The following is a 16,578-nucleotide window of genomic DNA, read 5'->3' as shown; positions in this document are numbered from 1 at the left end:
ACAATCTTGGCAAGGCTCTCTGCAGCACAGAGCCCAAGGCCATTGACTCATCAAATAACACTATTTGTTGATGTTGCATATCATTTCGGAGACAGCATCCGTGTCCTATGAAAGCTCCTCTTCCTAACGAGCGTGTGGATGCTCCTGATTGAAACAAGACAGAACGGGGGAGTGAAAAGCAAGCTGAATTCTCTGAATTCTCAAACGAGGTCTAAAATTATTTGAGGACAGTTTCAATGAGCCAGATGGCCATGCAGGATACGACGGAAGAAGCAAGGCTGTGAAGAGCATGCCTGTACTTCAGTAGCCTTGGCTACTCAATGCTGCAGAAGTAATGCTAAACAGACCTGAGGCTTCTGCTCCACTTATAGCAGACAGACAGACGGATATGTAAACAGACATACAGACAGACAGTCAGACAGACAATTACTATGAGGTTCAAAAAAACAAAAAAAACAAAAAAACACAATTTTTTATTTGGTGGCATTTGTGTACATAATGTGTTTCACCATTAAGAAATTAAAACAATTTGTCTGCATAGTCCCCCTATTTCAGGGTACCCAAAAGTAATGGGACAGTATTTGGCGGACAATCCTTTGCATGTAATAACTGCCTGAAGTCTGCGTCCCAGACGTTTGCCCTGAGAAACATCATTGTTGCTATGGCAGCATGTTTTGGATCATTGTCTTATCGTACGTTGTATGATGAAGGCCTATCCAAGCAGTGCACTGAAGCAGGCAAGATGCTTCTGTACACTTCAGAATACATTCTGCTGCTGCCACCTTATTTTTTTATATTTAAAAATGGTTGGACCTGCAGAATATTGAGTGGCATATATTGAATGGCAGCCATGTTTTTCATCCAATCATGTTGGAATTTGGTACACGTCTACAGTTAGGTCCAGAAATACACAATTTCTATAATGTTGGCACTGTACGCCACCACAATGGATTTAAAATGAAACAATCCAGATGCAATTGAAATGCAGACTTTCAGCTTTAATTTAAGGGGTTGAACAAAAATATTGTATGAAACGTTTAGGAATTGCAACCATTTCTATACACAGTCCCCTATTTTCAGGGGCTGAAATGTAATTGGGCAAATTAACCTTGGACATCACCAAATGCTGGGTTTTAGTTTTGTCTTCAGTAGTGAAATGCATGCTCGATCGGGTTGAGATCAGGTGATTGACTCGGCCATTGCATAATATTCCACTTCTTTGCCGTAAAAACCTCCTGGGTTGCTTTTCGCAGTATGTTTTGTCCATCTGTACCGTGAAGTGCCGTCCAATCAACTTTGCTGAATTTGGCTGAATCTGAGCAGACAGTATCCTTAAACACTTAAGAACTCATCCATCTGCTTCTGTCTTCTGTCACATCATCAATAAACACTAGTGACCCAGTGCCATTGGAAGCCATGCAGGCCCATGCCATCACACTGCCTCCACCGTGTTTTATAGATTATGTGGTATGCTTCGGATCATGAGCCATTCCAAGCCTTCTCCATACTTTTTTCTTCCCATCATTCTGGTACAGGTTGATCTTAGTTTCATCTGTCCAAAAAATGCTGTCCCAAAACTGGGCTGTCTTTTTTAGTCTGATCTGGCCTTTCTATTCTTGAGGCGTATGAATGGTTTGCATTGCATTGTGGTGAACCCTCTATATTTGCTCTCATGAAGTCTTCTCTTTATGGTAGACTTAGATATTGATATGCCTACATATTAAAGAGCTGTAATTCCTAAATTACACTGGGCACTTCCTCCAATTTGGATGTGAATACCAGCTGAGAGTAGCTGAGAGTCCGCACTTTAAGCACATATTCATTATATATATACTGTAACTTGAATATGTTTTGGTAAACAGCTTAAGTAACAAAAGTTCTGTCCAAATACATATGGACCTAACTGTATGTCATACTACTGTCTTGAGCCTCACCAAGTGTCAGATTTATTTGCATGAATATGGCCGACATGGCCTCATTTGCATATTTAATGAATTATGGTTTTGATTAATTAGTCATTTTTAAATGTGGCAATTCTTTGTTCTCAAACTTGTTAAGGACTAGTACATACTTCTTGGGCCGGTTTCACAGACAAGGCTTAAGCCTAATCCTAGACTAAAAAACATCTTCAATGGAGATTTTACATTGAAAGTGTGATTTAGTCCAGGACTAGGCTTAAGCCTTGTCTCTGAAACCGGCCCCTTATGTATTACATTTCATGTCGTTAGAAGAAACATAGAAACTACGAGGCCTCCATGGAACTGCAGAATCAAATGGTGTGGGGCTCAAAAGTTCAGGCACCATATTCAAATCACGGTTGATTCATTTGACTGTGATGGAAACTTTAATACAGACAAAAGAGAGTTTGGTGTTATTCAACCATGTGGGGGTGCAGGAAGCTCTCTGGGAAAATTGCACAGATGACCATGAACCATAATTAATGGATGTATAGCACTGTATGACTATTCTTTATCAAACACAAAGAATATGAAAATTAAAATGTTTAACACATTCAAATGAGGTCAGTAGCTACGGAGAAGAAGAGGAGTATGGTGAGTGATGTGGTAAACTGAAAACTGCCAGTCTCCAAACTCAAGGCATTTCCCCTCACTGTTGCCTTGACAACTATGAGTTTGTAGCAGGGAGGTCAGAGAAAGGTACCCTTCACCTTTTACAGGGTGAGGGCTGTTTTACTCACTTTGAGATCCAATTATGAAAAACTAACATGAGTTTTTTTTTTTAACTCGTTATTCTTAGTCCAATCATGGCTGCTGTGTAATCCGTCGGTCTACTGACGATCTCTCAGTTGTACAACTGCTACTTCGACAGGCTAAATGATTCTACATTTTCACATGTGACAATGTCTTTCAAGAGTCAAGAGTTTGTTGTCCTAGTGTTCATCTGAGGGACGTGATAATGAGATTTTGACCACAAAGCTGACACTCTCTCTACACCACTCCACAGTCAACAGATGAGGACTCTTCTTTTGTACCCTGTCTACTCCTCACCCTTTCACAGTCAAGTGGTCGGTCAGAGGTATCAGATACAGAAGACAACAGAGAAATCAAATCCCGCAACACAGCAGTTCCAGATTAGGTCTGATCTTTCCAAAGGTCAAATCCCTTGAGTGTGTATCTAAGAAAAGCTCCAGTTGTCTGGTTTTTCCGGCATCCGCCCTCTGATACGGATGGTATCACTTCTACTCCCCTGTGAGGTAAAAGTACTGAGCCAAGTTCACTTTCTTTCTCTGTACTTCAGTTTGTGCCAGCGCCTGCTCTACGCGAGTGTCGAGTCACACACCGTTTAGGTTCTGCATGATTTTAATATATCCATGGGCCTGTAAAACACTGCATTGCAATTAACACTGTACCTTATTTATGCTACATAGCATTCAGCAAGAATTCCCCTTGAAGTGGAAATAAAACGTTAACAAGCTCCGACTGCCCCCTGATGCCTCCTGTTGAGGTCTATTACCCGGTTTTCCCTGTGGCAACACATTTCAGAGTTCATATTCACCTGCCTTCCACGCTGTCACTCTGAGGTAAAGCTGGAATCTGTAATCATGCACCTTCACTCTCATCACAGCAACAGGGGGCTATCAACCTGATAGAGCTGTTGCCGATAGCATCATGCTATCTTCAGATTGACCAGTTAAGGCCCAGTTCAGATGCTGTACTAACTGGCAAACTGAACTAATCTACAATTGAGCAGGGAATGGAGTGACTTGTGACAGACCAATTTCATCCTGCCACATATCCACACACCATTGCTATGGTCATAGAGTACGAGTTCTGTACTGTTAGTGTGTGCTTTCCCATGCTACACACAACACATATCACTATTATTGTGCAATAACACACATTGACAGTGAAAGTGGAAATTGGTGCCCACAGACAAAAACTTTGTTTTCTCCACTGAAATGGACCAGCAGGCCTCTTATCAGAGCAAGATGGGATTTTCTTCTACATTTATTTGGCGTGACAGGACATTTGGCGTGGCAGCAGTACCCTTCCCAGCAAAGAAGGTACTAGCAAGGTTCTCACCATACTAATGGAACTGTTTCTACTCACAGGGGACAATAAAACAAATACTTTTTTTTATTTTGGAATGCTAATGCCTGCCTAGAAAGTCTGGCTAGAGACGTCTAGTGAATCAACGCAACCGTTAATCTATTTTTACTTCCTTCCCCCAGACAGCGTAGGTGAGATTTTACAGTTCCTCCTGAGCTATGGTGAACTCATAAAAGACAGCCGTAACTACCCAGCAGTGTGGCCTGAGGGTCAGTCCAGAGTCCAGAGGACTGCTGTGACACATCTACAAAGATGATATACCAATGTTAATTAACCCAGAGGACCAACTCTGCTGCAATTGAGGCCGTCGTGTCTTGCATGCGACGGCGGGGATTGGGATGAGATTCTAACACCGACGGTGAGGACGCATGGGGAGATGAGGACTCTGAGAGATTGTCAACTCAAGTCACAGCCATTTCTGAATCACGAGTATTTGAGTATTCACTAACTGCTGCTTGGCAGTCATTCCAGTCACACTGTTCCCCTATCCACGCTTATTAAAGTTGGGACATAACACACAGAGCCCGAAGCAGAGGATTGATTTGCTTTATTATTAATAACAAAAAGGATGCAGAAACTTTTTTTTTTTTTTTTTTCTTCCAGAGGGGGGTATATCTGCAGAGAGGAGCCCTGAGTCTCCGTCAGCACCCCTCTTTCATACGCAGTGACAGATCCGTCCCATTCCCACGCTGAGGGGGACACAAAGGGACCCAGCATGACCCCCGTCCCTGGCCCCTACACCCTTCCGACTCTCCATCCCTTCATCCCTCCGTCCGCTATCCCTCAGTCACCCACTCCCCACACCCTGTCACAACCGGTTTAGGCCTCCGATCTGCTCGAACAGCGACAGAAATGCCGCGAACAGCGGGCCAAGCTGAAGGGTCCGGCCTTGTCCTCAGGACTGGAGCCAACAGCACAACACCAGAGCTGCTGAGTGGGTGGAGAATACTGGTATCGAAAAATGTCTGTGATGTGATTCTCTGCAGATTATCAGAATAGGTTGTTGTTGACGATGCTGTTGAATGCATTGCCACTTTGAGATCAGCGGTAATTGACTGTGGTGATAACTAAAGTACATTGAATTGGATGGAATTCATATAATCAAAGCACTTAGGCCAAACCCTCTTAAGCCTGCTGCAGAGATACAAAAGAAGAGAAAAGAGAAAAGGTAGGCAAACAAATAAGTAAGGTAAATAATGGAAGGAGAGTGGGGAAAATGGAAGGAGAGTGGGGAAAATGGTAGATAAATTGATGGTGTATTGATGCGAGTGGGGGGGGGGGGGGGGGGTACATAGTGTGAATGAGACAGACGTCTGCCATATGGACAGTTGTCACCCGCTGAAGTGTGAAAGAGCTGCTGTTGTGAGGACAGCAGGTTGGAGGAGGGGGGGCAGGGGGGGGGGGGTGTCATGGTGGACGACGGCCAATCACATTGACAGTGACCAGACCCTGCAGCGCTCAAATATCCCAGAGACAACTCCTTTAACACTAGAACAGACTGACGACAGACAACTACTGTACACTACAGAAGTTGTATTATGTCTACGCCCAAGGAGATAAAGAGAAAATACACTGAGGATAGTTGAATGAGATTAAAGTCATCTACTGGATAGCTGAAAGAAAGCATTCCATTCTCCATTTAGATTTCTACAGTATGTGTAGAGGAAACTATTTCGTCGCCTCAATTCAACCAACCTTTATAACACAGGGAGCTCTCAACCCTTCTCTTTCTGAGAACCCCTGATACAGTATTCTTTGAAACACAAGAACATTTTTCACTTGTAAATTGTATGCTGTAAAACAGTCATTGTTGACACCCAAGATACTCCTATCCTCAGAATTGTGTGCAAAACAGTGTTATAAAAAATAGCTCGCCAACATAATGTGACATTAGATATTAGGTGTTACCACAGCTTTCTGTTGACCCCTTGAAACCGAGCCATGGGCGTTCACAGACCCCTGTATGACAATCATTCTTTAGTCCTTGATGAGGACAGAGACACCAAGCAGCGCACCATGGGTAGTGTAGTGCTTCTGAAAAGCTCTCTGCCTTCCAGGCTAAGGAGTCTGAGTGCTGTCTGCTGTCTGAGCCACTGATGAACCTCAACAAACCCTGGGCAGAGCACACACCTCTACTCTTTAGACTGGGGGGGGGGTAGCTGTCCGAGAGATGAACTACCCCTTGGATAGAGCAAAAAACACTCCTCAAGTCACCGATTCATTCACAATAAGAGGCGGTCAAACTATTGCTTGTATACTGTAACTTAAAGCTTAAATCTATCCATTTAAGATACATCAATTAAATGCAGAGAGGCCTTAGTATGTGCTGTATTTAACCCAGATACCCATGTCGCATTATCTCTCCAGGCTAACTAAGCAGCTGCACCAATCATTATAACCATTTATTGTGGATTACAATTTAATAGAGAATCTATGGTAGGTAATAAGCCTTTAACGGACGCTATTGTCTGGCCAAAATAACACATCAGACGAGCCTTGTCTCACTGTACAGAGTAGGTAGCACATCCAGTAGCCTATTAAACCACATGGATAACCTTATAGATACTGTAAGTGGCGGAGACGTGGCTTAGAAGTAATGCTCCATATACACACATACCTAGTCTCCCCAACGTCCTGGGTTCAAGCCCCACACTGGCCTGTTCTGTCCTGTCATCGCTTTCACACCTGCTGTCCGGTCTATCTTCCTACTGTTTCACTACAATTTGGGGGGGGGGGGGACACACACACATAGATAAGAGATTTAAAAGCAGCTTAATGCAGAAGACACACAACCAACGACACACCACCTGTCCTGAGAACTAGCACTGGTACTAATTAAATATTAAATTCACTTTTATGACCGGTGATACAGAACTTGGATTATTGTGCAACAGTATATCTCATGAATAGGAGGCCAAGGGGGGCTCTGCCGACATTTTGCACTGCATCTGAATTATTCATAGTTATACTGAGAGAACTCACTGGGCCTCATTGATCAATCTGTTCTGAAATAATCTGTGAATGTGTTCTTTAAAAAGACTCATATGGAAAACAGACACGTGACTAATTCCTCCAAATTCATTGGCTAACATGTCATCATACAGCAGGACAATAACTCAAAAAAAAAAAAGCGATCTCTACATTATCTGTATAGTCTTTAAAATCCAAACCTTGGAGTGGAGAGCCAAAAGAAGAAAATGCCTTACTGTCCCATTACTTACACAGGGCACTGCATACATAACCACAGTATATACAGTATATATACATCATATTTAGTTATTGCATCATTTGTTATAACTACTGATAGATGTTGTGGACTCAAATAAATCAATGCATAAATCAAAGTTGTTTAAATTACGATTAATTCACTTATTAGTCTATTACCGTGTCCTTTTTCACAATTGTATTAAAAACAGGGTTCATGAGCGATGAACTGCATGAAACATGGTAGGACACGTCAAAGATTAGCATCAGCCGCTAAGACGCAAGAAGACGCAAATGTATTCTCAACAGAGCCTCAATTCACCAAATTAGCTAAATAGTTATCAGCTTGCTAACAAGTAAGAAAACATTCTTAATGCACTCCACACTGTATTAGTGGAAATGTCATTTTTGGTTAGTCCTGTTGGGTTTGTCTTTTCACATGATTACACAGAGTGTAAACTAATTCCAGTCCATTATGGTAATGGGCATTTCTTCCCCTCCATGCTCACGCTCCGCTTCCTGATTGTGCAGTGGGCAAGCAGCGCAGGAGCCCGGATTCGGCATGCTTTCCATGGAGCGTCACCTTTGCTTCCTGCCCGTGTCAGCGCGCACACGGAGCAGATCATAGAAGTCTCTCCGGTGCAGGTGAAACTCACACGTCCCACTAACCCTGGTCATGTGGTATGGTTATCAGACACTAAACACTGTTGTACTGCAAATAAGCATGAAAACAGCCCAACTAGACCTCTCTCTTGACACATGGCGGGGAGCCCTTCTACTGGCTAAATTTAACTGAGAATAAGGTTAAGTGCACTACAGCTAATAACAATGGGCGCAAGGTGTAAATGTGTTGAGTGTAGTACCTGCACTTTTTTCTACAGATCTCTTTCAATAACACTAACCTGATTTTTCCATCTTTAAACATATCTGTGACAGGGTCTAGTCCCCCAATAGGGCAAGGTAATTTTTCTGGGTTTTTTCCCGATTATGAAAGTGCAGATTGTTCAAATGATGTGTTATACACTGGAAATAGTTGAAGAAGATATGCGTATTGCAAGATATGATATTGTTGCAAATACCAGAGAAAATTGCATTGCATATCAGGTAGCTAAAGGGACAGCCCCTGCCTACCTGAAGGAAATGGTAACCCCCCAAACTCCAGCCCGCTCACTCCGCTCCTCAACCTCGGCTGGCCGACTGGCCCCACCACCTCTGCACAGCAGTCGTGCTGCCCGATCACGTATCTTCACAACACTGGCTCCCCGCTGGTGGAATGAGGTCGCCACGGCTGTCAGAACGGCAGAGTCACTACCCATCTTCCGTCGTAGACTGAAGACCCACCTCTTCAGGTTACACCTTAACTGCTCCTCCTAAGACATCTTCTGCCCCTCAGCACTACGTCTCCTAAAGACGTCCGCTTTCCCCTCTACTGTGTCCCTAAGAACTTCTATCGCCCCCCTTGTACTGTTTCTCTGTTCCTCCAGTATAAAAAAAAAAAAAGTTTTAGAAGAAGGTGGTAGAAGAAGGTTTCTCCTTCTATCAATGGCCCCGGGCCTGAGCTAGATTACTCTTCCTGCCACGAATGGTGGACTGATGATTCACATGCTTAGCATTCAAATGTATTGATTGTAAGTCGCTTTGGAATAAGGCGTCTGCTAAATGCCAAAAATGTAAACGTAAATGTAAAGAAAAATGCTCTGAATCGTGTTCGCTACCATCGCGTTGGTAGCTAGGTAGGAAATAGAAGAAATAGAAGAAATAACATCACTATGATCTAACTGCATGTCACATCACAACATGCTAAAAACACACAACTACACATAATTAGATGATCACACAGTCCTTGCTTTTGAACACGTCCTAAAACGTACATTTGCTTACAAGCCATGTATCACTTATCCAGTAGCCTACAGCAGACTATACAGTGAATTCACAAATTATAAATATGTTGTGATCCTAAAACTGTTGTTTGTTATATCTAGTGGGCTCTTCAACACTTCAACTTTCGTAGTATGCCAAAAAACGGAAAATACATATTTTTCTTTTTTAATAAAGAAGCTTTTTGGTCATTTGCACGACTTGAGAATTGCCGACATCCGGACCTTTTCACCAGCTCGTGTCACATATATATAGCCTACAGCATCTGTCTCCATATACATTGCAGTGGTTCTACATGTACATTGGTACATGTACGTTGGCTCGTGTCACATATATATAGCCTACAGCATCTGTCTCCATATACATTGCAGTGGTTCTACATGTACGTTGGTATGATGTTGGTATGATGTGTATCTGTCATTGCGTGTCCAGTCTGGTGTAATGCGGCAGCAGTGTTAACATACATCTGAGACTCGTGCTTGGGATACTATAGCACAGGGCAAGACAGCAATTAGTTCTGATACGGGTACTTCATTCCAAATACCAGCACTTAAGTCAAGATGGGGGAAAACATCAGGACACTTCCATAGAACCCTTATAGAACCCTTTTTTCAAAGAGTGTATATACTGTAAGTTGCCACAGTAGGGTATGGTGAGTACCTGTCTCTGGGCCTCTTGCTTGGCGTACTGCAGCAGCAGTGGTTCTCCATGTTTCTGCAGGTACTCTCTCTGGCAGCGCTCCGACAGCGCAGGCTCATTGGGCAGGAAGTTGCTGGCCCACACCTATGACATCACAGAAAGGAAGGAGAAAAGTGTATGAGCAAGAACATGTCTCAACAACCTGACATATAACTAAGCTGGCCGGTAATTGTATCAACCTGGTGGTGTCCGGAGATGGAACAACTGGTTATATTATAACACAAGTCAAAAAAAGAACTCTCCAGCCCCTATGCACAGTGCGAGAGAGGAGGCGAATTGTGGGAAGATCCTTTAATCTCCTGGCTTAAGCGCTGGAGAGCAGAATGACCACGGCATGCGCCATATTGAGTGAGAGATTGAGAGAGATGGGTCATTTCTCTGCCATCTTGCAAATAATAACAGTCTGTTCTTCCTGTCTCAGTGGAGGACAGTCTGTAAATAGCCCAACACACAAGGCAGGCCTGTACTCATATATGTAAATATCAAGGGAAATACTAGGCAAAGAAAACAAGTCCCAATAATACTGCACATCCCCATTGGATTTAAAAAAAAAAAAGAAATAAAACATTTTGGTCATCTCTTCCCATTCTGCGCGCTTCTGTCGGGCTTCACACCGGGGAAGCTTCTGGAGACAAATTTTGTCGAAAAAACTTCCAAAGCCATGGGGAAAACAGTGACATGAGCCTGGAGAACAGCACTGGCCCAGAAGCAATCGTTGGCGAAACATCACTGGTCTATCAGCAGTCTTTCAAGGCAAAACAGAGCAGAGGGAGAAGACTGTGCTTTGTGATTGAGAGAGGAGGCGCGTCCTCCTCTTCTCCTCCCCCGCCGCCATCCTTCCCCGAGGGAAACCTGGCAACCACCATGAAACCAATCTTACCTGCAGCAAAGAGGATTGGAACATCCCTGACTTGGCCACACAACAAAAAAATGTTTACTAGGTTTTATCTATTTTTATGTCAAACATACAATTTGGCATGATTTTTTGTGATTCTCAGTTTTGTACATTAAGATGGCGGAAAATGTTTTATCACATAATATATTGGACCTCAGCATAGCTATGTATTAAGACTATTAAGAATATGATCAGAAATGCAGAACTGGTTAGAAGTTACGCCCAATATGAATGTTGTTCTCTCTCCCCACTTGTGTGTCTTCCTGAGTACTGACAGTGTAAATACCCTGCTAGATGGAGAACGCAATTCTCTTCCCTAGTGCTTAATACCTTAAAACAATTTAAAGATGCAACAATGCTAACCTTGAATGCTGTATGTGGGGAAAGTCTGTTGTGATTGTGAACAAAGTGTATGTACTGTATATTGTGTAATGACAATTAATAAAAAATAAATAAAATAAAATAGGCAGTTGATTTTAGAAATAGTGTACAAATCCCCTAAGGAAAATCAAGACACCAACTCAAATATTTAAACAAGCATACTGTAGTACTACACCACAATTCATTAATTCAAGGGAAGGACGGTTTCCCCCATTTCCACCCATCAGATTGGTCTTCATTGGGAGGGGGTACCCATTTGTGATGGTGAGACACAAATTGAGCTGTCACACACTTGTAGCTGTCAACAGTGCTTTCAACCTTTAAATGACATGTTAAAAAAATATGAACGTTTGGGAAAACAACACTGGAATTGACGGTGGAAAAATTAAATTGAAGTGGCTTTCAAAAGTCACTACTGGTGTCTGACTGCTTCTTTTAGCTGTGGAGATGAGTAGGCGAGTTGATTTGATTACAAGTGATTGCAGTTTAGGCAATGAAAGAATCCTATCTACAATCTATTTTTGGCTTAATCACCCACGTCATTGGATGAGAGATAGAGCGACATGCCACAAGGAATTCTGGGTAGTCCTTTAGAAGCCAAATAGCAAAAAGTGATAACTAGACTATCTGTGCACCATCCCTGCCCACATTTATTTTTCCTATGTATCCTCTCTGTGTCAAGTGAAATAATGTGACAGCTTGCCAATTACTTTTTTTTCATATGCATGAAGAATTAGCTTTCATGATGCAGATTTCATGTGCTTCTCAAATAGGACACTAATCTAAATAACAATCTGACTTGAAACATTGTTACTGAAGTTTCTGACTCTGGAATTCTCATTATCGACCAATAGGCGATGAGATTCCAGGAGCTGTCAGGGAGTTTCTTAGTCAGGATATTGTGAGTAGCACAAGAACGCAGAATTGGAACCTCTTATTATTATGACATCCTCACATGATGGACAAACCTCGTTCTGTGTTGTACGACTCTGTTTCCATGCTAATTGTCAGTTACTAGAGTGTAAGCCCAATGCTCATTCTCAGAGGCTGTGCAGACGAGGACCTCGCTGAACAATGAAACAATCACAAACACCGACGGGGAAGACAAGAAGGTAATTCAGTTTGGGTCATGCCTCTTCAAAGTGAATAATAAGTCTAGAGAGCCAACGATGATGAAAACAGTTTCCTAAGATAAAATACTAAATAAATATACCATGAGGTATCACTTTACATGTAAAAAAAACGTCTAGCAATGCAATTCAACTTAGGGGGAATTCAACCAAGCTTTTTTCCTGAAACAGTTTTAATATACACAATAAAAATCAAATAACACTTGGAAAAATCAAGGTCCTGTTTTACAAGTCGGAGTAAAATGTGTCCAATTTCTCCCAACAAAACATCTGGAACCGAGCGGCGCTTTGTTTGTTCGTGTTTCTTCTGCTTTTCGAGGCAACGTGCCAGCGTGTCTAAGGCTCTAAGCCTTCCTGGCATTCTCACTCGGAACTATTAGAGGAAAAAAGGGACTCATTACCCATGGTTCACCTCTGCTCGCACCACAACATATCAAGCCCATGTCGACACACACCTGAGTCATGACCGTTGGCTGTATCCCAGCCCAGAAATAGAGAAGGGTCATCTTGGCTGAGATAAACTACCATTCCCATATAATGAATCATGGCTGGACTGCTTTTCAGATAAAGTTTAATACCTTTTCTTTTTTTTCCCTTTTTTTTTTTAAAGCCCCTTGCTCTTACACAGCATGTCAGTGGTACCAAGTTAGCTGATAATGTGGGCGCGAAAGGCAAAGTTACATTCTATACATCTCTTACGCCTGTGCAGTTGCACTATAAATACATCATACAACATTGTTGATACAACACATCAACATTGTGCAATACCAAAAAGACACTCAACTTAATTACACTCAACTTAATTACTACAGTAATTAACACTTTTCTACACGTATGTACAATATTGTAGAAAATGTACACATTATATTATGCTAAAACTTGAATCCACCGGGTTACAGGTTTCATTGTGTTGAATGTTGCTTTGCCTTTTTCTCCAAAACAGGCTTTGGAGATGGTTCTGTTCTCCCCTTGCATCTGTGACATTACGACTACTCCAAATGAGGCCTCATAATATTGTAATACCCATAATGACTTCATGCCTCGGAGTACGTTACTTGGTTATGAGCATAAAGTCATAAAGTACCCGGGGAGATCTGAGTCACCTTTGAGGAAGGATTAATAATGCAGAACAACAGAAAGCTCTGCTTATGCATTAAACATTTAGTCCCAGCTCATCAGATTGGAAACGCGAACTGAATGTACCCTGCTTTGGCGTCCAATTAATTATCTCACATGAAAATATACAGCCAAAGTTGTTCCGAAGCCGGCCACTTAATGGCCCCAATCCCTGGTCTGCTTTTTAAAGTTAATCTCGATGAGAGTGTTCGAAAGTGGCATTGAGTCTGTGCCCAGCTATAACCACTGCCCAGTCATTGATTTGTAGGAGGACCAGAGCTGTGTCCACTCAAAAGACCTTTTAAGAAAACCTTTTGGTGTGCTTGTTTTAGCTTGCTTGACGCACTTGAGTGGGCAGGGTTTGCACCTTTGATATTATTCCATTGGTTCCCTAATGCCGAGCAGGCTAAATAAAGTGCACCTAAGCATTTCAAAAATGTGTTTTTTTTCATTGCAGGTTGCAGAAGAGGAGGGAGCTGCAGCAGCATCAGTATTCCGGCTGGCCTTCAGTATTCCAGCTAACCTTCTGTCTTCCGACTGCTGATTTCAATGTCAGGAATGATAAAAGAGCATCTGGAATGGTGGAGCTAATCGCAGGACCTTCACGCTCCCCTGTCCCCAGTGTTTGTGTTTGTGTGGGTCTGTGTGTGTGTGTGTGTGTGTGTGTGTGTGTGTGTGTGTGTGTGTGTGTGTGTGTGTGTGTGTGTGTGTGTGTGCGTGCGTGTTGCTATACACATACATTTACCCCTTACCGTTCTGAGATCCTCCTCTCCTGTTATGGGTGTGTGTATGTGTGTGTGTGTGTGTGTGTGTGTGTGTGTGTGTGTGTGTTTGTATCACAGAAAAGAACAACCCTGCAGACACGGGCCCATTACAGCCACAATCCAGCTCTTTCCCAAACATACGTATAACCCTCCCGTCTCTCACAGCCATTAAATAAACCTGAGAGTGGAGTAATAACATCAATAATAATGAGAAAACCAAACACTGTGATGTGGTTCTCGCCCAGAGGAGCGCAGTGAACGGCAGGTGTTCTGCTGGGCACATACACTTTTAAAATCAAAGCGTCTCACCATGGCAGGTGCTTCAGGCGCACACACGTACGCTTTTCAAATCACTTTGTCGGCTTGTGAAGGCAGAAGTTCTGGAGCACGGGTGTGGGGTGCACACAAACACACACACACACACACACACACACACACACATACACTGTTGTGAATCAGAGCGTTTGTCAATGTTTTTCTTTGCCTAGATCACTGCCGTCACAGCCTAAAATGTGCACTAAAATGTGATGGATATTGACTTGGTCCATTAAGGAATTGTTGGACTTCTACTGCTAAAACACTCCAACCATAAATGATTGGCCTTGCTGACGTTGAGATGCAGGAGCATTGGCAACTGTTTAGTGTCTCAAAATGTTTTCCCAAATGAAGCAGGACATTTTGCTCAACGGTACCTCTCGGCTAGAATCTAGACGCACCTAGGCTTTCTTTCACACGCTCTGACTCTCTTCCATCCCCTTGGTACACTCATCAGCCTGGTGTGGAGAGGGAAACTGGATTTAGCAACACATACCTGAATTTAGCGACACAAGTGCTCATGTGGAAAATTGCCATAGCACAATGTAGATATCTATGGACATGTTCATATTCCTAATAATACTGTAGCAAGCAACCACGGTTAAGTCAGCTTTATAAGCGTTCTGGCGCTAGCAGGGTCTTAACTCGTAGCATTAGGTGTAGTGTGCTGGGTTCAGCTGGATATGGTGCTCATTATCACCGTAACAATGTTCTTCTCAAATGCTAGTCGATGATGAGATCACAGTATAGAATCACTCTGTGTGGAATCAAATAGGAGCACAGCTTCCCCTACCTGTATGAGGCAGGCAGGGTTTGAACCCAGGACTCCCACTCTCTCATGGTTGCATACAGGTTTACATGTATTACATGTATCTACCTCTTCACGAGAGTGTGATTTTAAGCCACCTCCACTACATTACATATATATATTATAGGTATCTTAACCTTACTAATTCTTCTTAGATCCTTCCTCCATACATTGGTAGTTTCAAGTTTCAAGTTTCAAATGTATTGTTACGTCACATTACACAAGTGTAAGGGAGTACAATTCTTAGGCTTCGGTTCCTGACATTGCATTGTGTCAAAGAAATAATAGGCATGATGAAAAAATAAAAGTTGACAAGATAAAGGTGACAATAGTACAGGTAAGACAGGATACTGGTGCAACTAGTGATAATACTGTACATAGTTCAGCAGTAAAGTGGCTGTGAGCTTAAGGTTTCCATAGTCTGTATACATGGGGTGGGCTTGGGGAGGACAGTCAACTGTCTACAGTGAGCTCATTCATGAGCTTTATCGCCTGGGGGAAGTAGTGGTTGGTTAGCCTCTGAGTTTTGGTCCTGAGGCTCTGGAAGAGGCCTTGCCTTTTGGATGGCATCGGTTGGAACAGGCTGTGTATGGTCTCCGCAGTGGGTTCAGACAAGACCTTTGGATGAAAAGCTAATGAATTTCATGTGATATCATCACAGCTACGTTTTCGATTTCTTCTTTTGGGATTTAAAATATAGATAGATAGATATTGATCTTGAGATAAAAGTCTCAAGAAAATCCTTGAGAAAAAAAAAAAATCCTAATAAATATGAACAAAGTTGACCAGAGAAGGGATGGGAATATGAAAAACTTGAAGATATCAACCGTTCTTTCTTTCCCCCTTTTTTTCTCTTTCTTTTTTATCCCCTCTGGCATATGTAACCCAATTCCTTCATTTATTCTTTAAATCCGCCTTGAAATTCTGTTTCAAGTCTCGCCTTTATGAGATGATTCACTCACATACTCTTTATAAATGGTGTTGGTCCGTCGTTTCAAATTTTCAATGGAAATATCTTCCTCAAAATCTATTTTAGAATAGACATTTATTTTGATATCAAATTACATTTATATCAACCTAACCTCTTTCGGTGAATGTCCACATAAGGCGTTTTTTGTCTGTCTAAGCTGTGGTAAATATTTTCTGTGGTTTACCCCATTGTACTGTACATCATCAACATGTCACCAACAGTGTAATTCACTCAAGTGTGTGGCATCTCCCCCAGTGGGAACCACATAATGACCCTGTTCAGATGGAGATGGCTGAACGTGTGTAATCAGAACTCTGGACCAGAACGCACGTCTGATGCCAAAGTCAC

At 42.4% G+C, this 16,578-nt stretch overlaps 1 protein-coding gene across 1 annotated transcript in view; it reads right to left on the bottom strand.

Moving 5' to 3' along the window:
* galt (galactose-1-phosphate uridylyltransferase) overlaps positions 1-16,578 on the bottom strand; it is a 112,181-nt gene that overhangs the window by 87,381 nt on the left and 8,222 nt on the right. The window contains exon 7 of the mRNA XM_080527891.1: positions 9,813-9,935. Within this exon, the coding sequence (XP_080384017.1) occupies positions 9,813-9,935 (123 nt within the window). The remainder of the gene's footprint in view (positions 1-9,812; positions 9,936-16,578) is intronic.

Source organism: Nansenia antarctica (genome assembly GCF_963989245.1).
Source record: "Nansenia antarctica genome assembly, chromosome: 4".
Lineage (NCBI taxonomy): Eukaryota > Metazoa > Chordata > Actinopteri > Argentiniformes > Microstomatidae > Nansenia > Nansenia antarctica.
This window is presented reverse-complemented; position numbering and strand designations above follow the sequence as displayed.